Source organism: Aphis gossypii, chromosome 1 (assembly GCF_020184175.1).
Source record: "Aphis gossypii isolate Hap1 chromosome 1, ASM2018417v2, whole genome shotgun sequence".
Taxonomy (NCBI): domain Eukaryota; kingdom Metazoa; phylum Arthropoda; class Insecta; order Hemiptera; family Aphididae; genus Aphis; species Aphis gossypii.
In genome coordinates, this window is record NC_065530.1 from 6,553,137 (window position 1) to 6,563,667 (window position 10,531).

Consider the following 10,531-nt stretch of genomic DNA (forward strand, 5'->3'; position numbering starts at 1 on the left):
TTGTTGTCAGTAACGATCACGATTTTAAGTATTTGTTATTATTCAAAAAGTATGAGTCGACGATATTTGAAAATTTTACCAGTTATTAAAATTGGCATTTTTTTTACATGATTTAATTTTCAAAATACTTCACTCATTTCAATGCTATTTATAGTGAAATGAAATATTTCTTTTTGTTTACCTAGTTTTATTTTTTAAATATCGATAAAAATTATTTTGTTGAGTCAAAATACTTGAAAATTTAATAGTTCCTCATACATTATTGTGATTCAAAAATTATAAAAATACATAGGCACATTTTTTTTTTATTAGCTTTTAAAGTTCAAATATTGACAAAAATTCATTAAAATCATGAATATTTACCATTTATTTTGTTATTAAAATTCATAAAAATTAGACCTTTAAAGGTAAAGTGTACTGAACTCCTCCATTGACACCCATGGGTAACATTTTAAGAAGGGGAGGGGAATAAAAAACCTTAAATTTTAGCTAAAATGATGTAATATGATTTCAACATATAAATATAAATAGGTGTGCTAAATAATAATTAATATAAATAATTCAAATTTGTTTTGTTATTTTATAGTTAATCAAAATAAATTTTAATAAATATAGAAAAAAATAGAATATAATATAATCATTAATCAATTATATAGTAGTTAATATTATTTAACTAGGGGTAAGTGTTTCATCTTACCCCAAATGGACGCCCACGAATTTCTTTCAAAATTGACTTTATAAATTACATAATAATAATAAATATGTGTGTGATGCTGGGGGGACTAGAGCCAGGGGACTATTTTCTGGAACAACTAGTAGATACCTTGTACGTTGGGTTGCATTGCATTTAATTTCAAGGATGCTGTCTTATTACACCGGTACCGTAAAGTAAAGTAATGCATTTAATTGTTGTATGCTTAAATTATTTTAATTGTATTAATAATGTCTGCTATTGTCATAGCATTTACAAGGTAAATCGCGAATTAAAATAGAAGAGCACTATCATAATTATAATATATTTTAGTAATTTTAGAATTAAAACATATTTTTTTTAAACTTTTCCGGTGTTTTTTCCAGTTGATTTCCATATTTATTTACAGCAGCAAAAGTTATAATTAGTATTAATAGTAGTTGTAGCTTGAACAAAATAGTAATTTTAGTGGTAGTGATAGTTAAAAAAATTTTAAAAAAAAAGTAGTTTTAGTTAAAATTTTAGTTGTCGAAAAATGTCTTACTCAACAACTAAGTGTCGACAAATTTTTAATTCCGACACAAAATAGTCAAAGACAGAAGAGTTTTTACTCGAACAACAAAAAATATCGATGAATTGTTAATTCTGCCACAGAAAACAATTTATAAGATTAATAATGAGTTTAAAAGATAAATTGGACGAAGTAACTCAATATATTAATACTAAATATCCAGAATTAAATTTGGAGAATGTCTTGGTTTCTAACAGCCGTCTAACAAATATTTACAAAATCATATTTCAAAAAGAAAATGAACTTAATTTGTAAAAAAACAATTGCTAATGCAATAGGTAAATAGAAAAACAACCTAATTTCTTCATAAACATATTGGAAATATAAGTGACGTTGATTTATTTAATGTGTCAAAAATGAATAAGGTAATAATAAAATGCATTGACATAATGCAAGACTATGTTTCAACTTAAATACACAAGTGTATCGCCCAAGAGTGATTTTAGGTGGAAGGATGATAAGGGATCCACTAATACCTAGTACTACTCCAATAGTACTAATTATTAGAAAGATATTCATTTTCAATAATTGAGCATCATTTTAGTATTAAAGTGTACTATAATTTTTACAAAATTAATTTTTTTTTAACAAATCAATATATTTATAGGACATTAAATTAAACAATACATAAATACGTCAACAACTATTTTACTCTAACTAATTTACATAAATATAATGGCCCATAGTTAAGTGGTAAAAACGGCATCACCATTTGACCAAATTTCAACCCTTTTCCAAATGAGTACAACGACTTCAGAGGTTCAAATTGCTTTGTCAAGTCTCTAAACAATAAAATAAATATTTATAATTCGATAGTTTCATTATTTTTGATTGAAAAAAACATACTTAACAACAATTTGATGATTTGTTTCTTCCCATATTTTCTTCAAAGCCATTTTGACAACACCGTCATTTTGAATGGGTGATAAGGAACAGGTTGAATAAACTACTGTACCGCCCACGGAAATGTTCATTAAAGCAGTTCTGAGAAGAATAAAATGTATTATACATTTAAATATCAATACATACATCAACATAAATATAGGTATGTATTACTTTAAAATATCAGCTTGTATTTCAGGCAATTGTAAGCGTTCCTTAGCACGAGTAGGTTTGAACATGTTATTTTCATCATTTTCAAACTGTGACGATCATTTGTGCATGGAACATCTACTAATATCTGATAATAAATAGAATATATAATTATTTTATTCGTGCAAAAATTTACAACAAAATGAACTATAGAAGTTGAATGTATTAAGAAGGATATCATTTAACTTTTAAGTAAATATTAACTTGATATAATTTTAAAGAGGGCTGTTTAATTTTTATTTATTTCATGTTTTACTCAATTAATTGCAATTTATAAAACCTGGAGGATAATTAATAATTAAATAACTTAATAACTAGAATAAAATACCAAGCCTACTATGGACTAAAAATAATAAAAATAATATTAAAAATAATATTATTAGAGGATCTAAAGTTGGTAATAAGTAGGGCACGGATTTAAGTGTTTTCACATATTGCTAATGATTATATGCAGTCTTATGAAAGTACAAATTGTGGAAGATTCATTGAATACTAAGTTCACAGGAAAAATTTTTTTTTTTGCATATTAAAAAATATGTAGCATATTTGGAAATATACGGTCCATTTTGAGAAAAATGCCGATTTCTTATTATTTTAATAAAAAGGTACTTAAAAAAATTTACGGCAAATGGATTTGATAATTACTATAATTTTGATTTAATAAAAAAAAAAAAAATACTTTATGAAAATACATCACCTATCAGCTAAGATCAAAGTGTTAATAATTTTGCAATTTTTTTAGAGAATTTAAGCATCATATTTTAGACATATTTAGAGAATATAAATCCAGACCCTAGTAATAAGTAATAATGATTTGTCTAAAAACACTTGTTTATTTCTTGCCCAAATTATTAAAAAAAAATAATAATAAAACAGCATTCTAAACTAATAGCCACTCACCTAGCTATGCATTTAAAATACTTAAACTAAGATTAGGTATAATTTTTTTTTAATAAAAATAAATAAATTCTAAATATAGAATTTAAATAATTACTTTATTGTATACATCAGGTTCATTAATGTGTCGTGCATTAATTTGTGTAAACATAAGACGTGAGCCCCAACTTTGATAGTCAGAAATATATTCAGACATAACATTATGTATTTTTTTAATTCTGGATTCTTGAATATCATTGCATACCAATGATTCTAAAATATAATCAAATAATGATAAATTATTTTTTTTAATTACAAATTAAACAACAATGTATCATCAATAATTAAGTTAAATACCTTACAGATAAAAACAAGTAATAACTAACCTGGTAATAATGTTTGTAGTGTTGCTAATGCTTTACCACCTGGAGCTGAACACATATCTAATACTCTGTCGCCAAGTTTTAAATCTAGAGCGAACACAGGTAAAATTGAACCTCCGTCCATCAAATAATAATCTAAAGTCAAATCAAAAATATTCAATAAAGTTTATTAACTATGATTTATTTCCAACAATTTAAATTAATTTATTAAATAATATATAGAGTGGACCTAGTTACACAACATTTCCAAGTTAATTTATGCGAATTTGAATAAATATATATTTTTTTTTAGTTTGAAGTAGGTATTCATAATAATAAATTGAAAAAATATATTTTATTTAGCTTTTTTAATTTGTTTTTAGTATCTATTTATGCAACAAATATTTAAAAACAGTATTATTATACAAAAATTACTATTAAAAATGGAATTTTAATTATAATATTTTACTATTATCAAATATCAATACTTTGAATTGTATATCTTATTGAATAGAATGAATAGATAATGTCATACTTTACCACTGACTTTACTAGCTCCAGATCTAGGATGTGGAAATGGAGAAAAATCACCTCGATCAAATGTAAACACTTGTAATTGAGATGGGATGTTAAGAGGACTTTCTTCATTTAATATATTAATTGGGAAATCAGAATTTTCTTCATAGTATTGGTAATGTTGGGATTCTGGAATCCATTCACTCTTGCCATGAAGTTCAGTAGCCGGGATAAATTGATATAACCCTCCAATATTAGAATTTGCTTCAGGATCAATTAATCTACTTTCATCATGTTCTGCTTCTAATAAACTTTCATGAAGTGATGCTTTTTCCACATATTCTACACTTTATATATTTAAAATAAATAATAAATACTTTTATTATCAATACAATTCTTAAATATTTACTTTTCTTTTTTTGTATCACTTTTATTTTCATCACTTAACAAAAGTTTTTTAATTTTTTTATCTAATTCTTGAATATTATTTTCATCAGTTAATTCTTTGGCCTTTTGCAGATTGGCTTCTACTACTTTTCTGATATTCATTGCTCCCAACCACTGAAAATATAGAGTAAATATATTAAAAATATAATAACAACATAGTCATCATTCATATATTTTAATTTATATAATAAATTAAATATATTAGATTTTTTTATCGTGTCTGGTATATATTAGATTAGGTACTTTAAAACTATTGGTTGAATATAGTAAATACAAATAGATTATTACCTCTAACTCTTGAGAAACTTTTTCAGAATCACCAAAATTATTAACAACAGCTATATATTTGTGTGGTGACAACAGTGCTAATCGTAATGACTTCCATTTTTTTCCAAAAACTGAACCGTAAAAATCATCAAAATGTTCTAAAGCCTTATCTTTTGGATGAATTTTCTTCTTGATTAAAGACTGAAGTACAAGTAATAAAATAAAGACAAATTATAACAAATACAAATTGTGTTCCTTAAATCTTAATAATAATAATACAATTTAGTTTATAGTACTAACCCAATGTGTTTTTTTTGTTCGTACGTGAACTATTAGCACATGATTATGATGGCGTAATGAATGCGATAGAAGAGTTGACGTTTTTGTTCGAAACATTTTAAATATGTTAAACTTAGTGTTTATACTAAGACGTATGTATATATATTTTGAATAATAATAAAAAATTTAAAATCGTATAAAACGTTATTCAAATAAAAACCAAACGAAATAAATTTTATTCTTTTAATGATAGTGCTATCAAATATCAATTATGATATTATTTTATCACCAACGATTTCCTATCACTATAGAAGATAAATAAAATATTTTAGTGGCATAATAGCATTTTAAATTTTCATAGAAGTACTAGAGAAGAACTAAATACATAAAGTTTAATTTAAATTTAAACGCATTCAATGACTATTATTTTTAATCTAGGTGTATCTAGAAATACTGTTTAGTTTTTAAATAATATTTTAACAAGATTTATTGATTCATGCATCATTGCCTATGGGGTACAAAAAAAGTATTTAAAATCAATGATATTAAAATATATTATATATTGTTTGTTAAATTGTATAGATATGTCACATAATTAGTGGTGGTTTTACGGAAGGGGGGTCTAGACCTCCTCTCAAAGGCTTCAAGCTTAGGGTACACACGCACTATGCAGCTAGCCATCCGATTGATAGCAATTTATGGTTAAATCTGCAGATGTAAAATCAAATTAAAATACGAGTGTAATTAAACTATAACTTAAATAAAATGAATCATTTCAACAGTGGACATTGAAGATGTTATTACTGTTTATTACATCTACGTTCGCTACATAAAACAGAAATATAAAAGAAAACACTGGATACATATTTTCCTATACAAACACGAAATGAAACCAGGCATTTTGATAAATTTTTGAAAACCTTAAAAAATATGAAGACAAGTTTTTTGGTTACATAGGAATTGTATTTATTTACTAGGACTACATTAGGAATTCTTGAACTAATTTAATTCCAAATGTAGGCTATGAATAGTTAATAACCTAAGTAATTAAAAATAGATAATTTTTTTAATTATTTATTTATTTTAATATTTAAATATTACACTGCTTGAAGTTCAAGATAAATTATACCTTTACCTTGTAACTTGATAATTTAGAAGTTATAGTGAATCAAAAAACCATATAATTCAATCATGGTTTTGATGAAAGATAAAAGATTAATTTCATCAACCTTTCTTGATTTTAAGATGAAAAAGAACTTAAATAATTTTGTCAGCAATAATATTATTAATAATAAAAATTAAAAATATACATAAAATAAAAATTTTACATTTATTAGAGTCAATAATTGCTTATAAAAACATTAATATTTCCTTCTTCGGATTATATCTGGCTTCCAATTAATTGGATGACTTTCTTCAGTCTAAAACAAATACAAAATTAGTAAATTATATAAAAATTAGAAATATTTATCAAATAGCAACTTTACCTTATTTGCATAGTAAATTTATAAAAAAAATATATTAAGATATTAAAATATTGGAGACATTAAGAAAAATTTTAATGATAGTTTCTTTTTAGCAATAGGTTGAATTTAAATATTATTTGAACTTTTGACTTTTACCATAAAAAATTATAAAATACAGTTGGAGTAAAAATTAATGAAGTTAAATAGTTAAAAGTTCAAGTTTGAATAAAATTAAACATTGACCCACCCCTAAAAACAATAATAATGCTTCACAACATCATTAAAATAAATTAATATTAATTGCTGATTGACATTAAACCATCACTTAAATAAACATTATACCAAAATGTATTGTAATAAATATGTCAAATATGTCGGCATTATACACAAAATACAAAAACAAAAATAGTAATGGTATTTAAAGTAAAGCCAATAGTTTATCATTAATCCATAAAACTACTAGTAATATACTTACAGCTGTATCATCTTCTCGATAAAGTTTTATTGTTTTATCTGCTTCAGCTGTAATAAGTCTAGTACCACTGTTATCAAATGCCATGGCAAATACTCCAGCTTCACTATCCATTGATCCAGGTTGTACAGGAGCCTTTATTAAATAACATATATTTTATAACAAATAATAAATCAAAACAATTAACATAATCATAAATGTTCATAACACAACAAATTATATACCTGCATTCTCTGAAAGTTATAACCAGTTCTCCAATCCCAAGCATACATTGAACCATTGTTTGCTCCAGACATCAATACCCCATCAGAATTCACAGCCATACAATTAACTATAGCATTATGACCTGTAAGATTTTGTACAAATTTCCCGTCTGGGCATGTCCATTGCTTTATATTATCTGGACTTGCGCTGGCAAACATGTACCTTTAAATCACATAATGATAAATAACTAAATAAATCATTATTGTTCTATAAATATTAAACAGTATTTAAAACTTACACTTTTGGATGTAAAACAAGTGACCTCACACTTTTTTTGTGATTTGTAAGAGTTGCACGAGTTTTTCCAGCAGCTAAATCCCATAGTCTAATTGTACAGTCATGAGATCCAGTCAATACCTAACCAAAAATATTAAATCAAAATAAGAAAAGGAAAAATGATGATATATTTTAAAATATGTTTAATAAATAATTTATTTAAATCATCATACTTGAGGTTCAAATTCATGTGCAACAACACTAGCAACTGTATTTGTATGTCCAGTAAGTGTGTGAACATTAGCTTTTGTACGCATGTCCCATACTCGAGCTGTTGAATCTCGTCCAGCAGTTAATAATACATCAATTGTTGGATGTAATGCAAGACTATATACTGCACTCAAATGTCCATGATAATGTCGAACTACTTTATTATGTTCTAAATCCCAACATTTCACTTGCCTATCTTCACCACAACTGAATAAATAAGGGTGTCTAGGACTTACTTGTAAGCCTCGCACAGTACTCACGTGTCCTGTTAAGGAGAGTTTCAATTTTCCAGTAGCTAAATCCCAAATCTAGAAAAATAAAAATTGTTATGAAATAAAAATTTATATTCAACATTATGCAATTAATGTTATAATTTTACTTTAATAACTCGATCAGCAGCACCAGTAGCAAACCATTCATTCCCAGGTTCAACAGTAACACATCGCACCCAACCCAAATGTCCAGATATTACTCTGTATAACTTCCATGGAGGATGCCATTTTGGTTTTGGCATAATATGATTAATCAGTCGATTAGCTGCAGCTATGTTTTGTGTACTTGGACTCGATAACACCATACTAGTCTCTGTATTTTTATTTACTTTCTCAGGATTATCAGCTAAAAATTAGAAAATAATTACCTAGTGTTTTATTAACAATAAATAATAATAATCATCATAAATTCTTACTTATGGCTAATGGAAGGTGATTATCTTTATATATATCAAGGCTATCTGATTTAGGATGATTTGGTTGAGACTTCTTCATGTTTATCTTATTACGTTCTACTTTGTCAAAAACAAGACCATAACAATCTCGAGCTTTAACAAGTTTCTTTATCTTTTCTCTAAACACAACAATAAAAATACATAATAAAACATTGTTTGATTACAAGACAATGCACAATTAACTTACGCTTCTTCGTCTATAGGTGGTAGCATCCCTTGACATGACAAAAACATGTCATGAGTCCTTTTAAGTGACCTAAAAACTAATGTATGAACAGAGTGTCGTTGTACTTCCTAAAGTATTTTAAAACAATATTATTATATGTATGTATTAATTTGTTATTAAAATTTATTAACGTTATTAAATAGTTCTCACCTCTGAAAAATTTGTTGCGCTTTGACTTCTAGTTGACATATTGATTAATATTAATTAATTTTTACAGATAATATATAGAAAATGTATAATATATATTTAAAATTAAATCACGTTCTTTTTAATTTTTTAAAATTTAAGATTTTAATATTTAATATTTTATTTTCTGTTAAGCGTTTAGTAGCCGCCGACGAATTGATAATAAACATTAAACAATCACGAGCGAGCACATTTTTAGTTATTACCAACTGTTACGTAAAATGGTAACACTGAATAAGTCTACGAAAAACACGACGAAAATAGGACCCGGGATCCGGGTGCATAATCGACAACCAAACTTTACTATTCGAAATCATAAACATAATGTTAATTTCTATTTAAGCGTAATATAGATGTATACTATATAAATAATTCAGATTTTGCCATTTTGGTTATAATAATATCTCGGTGTTTATTTTATAGATTTACATTATTTGTAAAAATAGTAATGTAATTTTTTTTTAGTCGATACCTAATAAAAATATTTAATTTTTACTTATCTCTTTTTCGTAAATTTTAATATTGTATACTTAAATTTGCTTTCGGCATAATTAATTTTAAATCTCAATTATTTATATTGAAATTTTATTAAAAGTAACATTTCCTACATTTTTTGTTAATTCTCAATATAACAATATGATTGCAGAATTAAAGTAATTAAATACTATAAGAAATAATTTTAATTTATAATTAATAAATAATTAATAGTACATTTTATACAGTAAAACGACTAACTTTAAAATAACTTCAACTAGGTAAAGTATATTTATAAAATATTAAAAATATTAACTTAAAGCTAAAAAGCTATTAACTTATTTACATATTTTTCTTACCTACCTATAAATTAATTACAATCACCTTATTATATTTAAGTAGCCACTAGCCATCAATTAAGATTATTAATTATTAGTGTTACCTAGTAGGTATTTTGGTGGACAAATTAAATTTTTTTAATTCTAAGAAAATATTAAAGTGTAATTCCAAAGGAAAAAATTGACTTATTACTAATAATTAATCTTAAATCTATTTAAAAGTATAATTCTATAGGAATATATTTATAAAATATTAATTATTTAATTAATATTAAATAAATAAAAGCTAGAATTTTTTCCTGTGTTTAGGTATATTAGGTAATATTGTTTATTTATAGTTGTACCTATATGTACCTAATATATAAATATTCTGGCTCAATATATTCCGGATGACCGGATACTGTTTTTTTTTTAACTGTTAGATTAGATTACATATTGTATTATTTATAATATACATGTTTTAAATAGAAAACTTATAAACATTACTTATAATTCTATAGTTGAGATAGATATTTTCAATTGTTTTAGTAATGGTAATAGTTGCAAAAATGAGGTCAATGAAGACCTTGAGGATGGAGAGATTTTGGATGATGAAGATGATACTAAAATGGCTGAATCGATTGAACAAAATACAGAGCTTAAAACATCTAAACAAAATTATCTTGGAGAAGGTGCAAAAGACAAAAAATTTTAACCTATATGGGACATGGAAAACAATAAATTAAACTATAATATATCATTTATCATATTGTTATAATATAATTTCTTTTTTGTTTATGTTATGAGCAGAA

General features: G+C 24.9%; 2 protein-coding genes across 2 annotated transcripts; both read right to left on the bottom strand.

Annotated features, from left to right (window-relative positions):
* Positions 1-1,797: 1,797 nt before the first annotated feature.
* Positions 1,798-5,342, bottom strand: LOC114128717 (5-methylcytosine rRNA methyltransferase NSUN4). Its single transcript, XM_027993294.2, is given in 10 exon segments — positions 1,798-2,044; positions 2,109-2,246; positions 2,319-2,403; positions 2,406-2,442; positions 3,349-3,503; positions 3,617-3,748; positions 4,133-4,455; positions 4,518-4,669; positions 4,844-5,023; positions 5,123-5,342. Coding segments are annotated over 10 exon segments (1,437 nt in total). The 5' UTR covers positions 5,219-5,342; the 3' UTR covers positions 1,798-1,905.
* Positions 5,343-6,412: 1,070 nt separating this feature from the next.
* On the bottom strand, positions 6,413-9,210 carry LOC114128719 (pleiotropic regulator 1). Its single transcript, XM_027993295.2, has 9 exons — positions 8,893-9,210; positions 8,704-8,810; positions 8,478-8,635; positions 8,169-8,407; positions 7,753-8,097; positions 7,542-7,660; positions 7,264-7,465; positions 7,043-7,174; positions 6,413-6,522 (listed from the first exon to the last, which is right to left on the bottom strand). The coding sequence occupies exons 1-9, from the start codon at positions 8,929-8,931 to the stop codon at positions 6,463-6,465; spliced, it is 1,401 nt and encodes a 466-aa protein (XP_027849096.1). The 5' UTR covers positions 8,932-9,210; the 3' UTR covers positions 6,413-6,462.
* Between the last annotated feature and the right edge of the window lie 1,321 nt (positions 9,211-10,531).

What these genes read in the sequence shown, in the direction of transcription:
- LOC114128719 (XM_027993295.2), bottom strand. Translation starts at nt 8,931, where the DNA reads ATGTCAACTAGAAGTCAAAGCGCAACAAATTTTTCAGAG. An exon ending in TCACCTTCCATTAGCCATAA is followed by an intron (nt 8,408 to 8,477) that starts GTAAGAATTTAT and finishes TCTAATTTTTAG; the next exon opens with CTGATAATCCTGAGAAAGTA. An exon ending in ATCGAGAAGATGATACAGCT is followed by an intron (nt 6,523 to 7,042) that starts GTAAGTATATTA and finishes TATTTGTTTTAG; the next exon opens with ACTGAAGAAAGTCATCCAAT.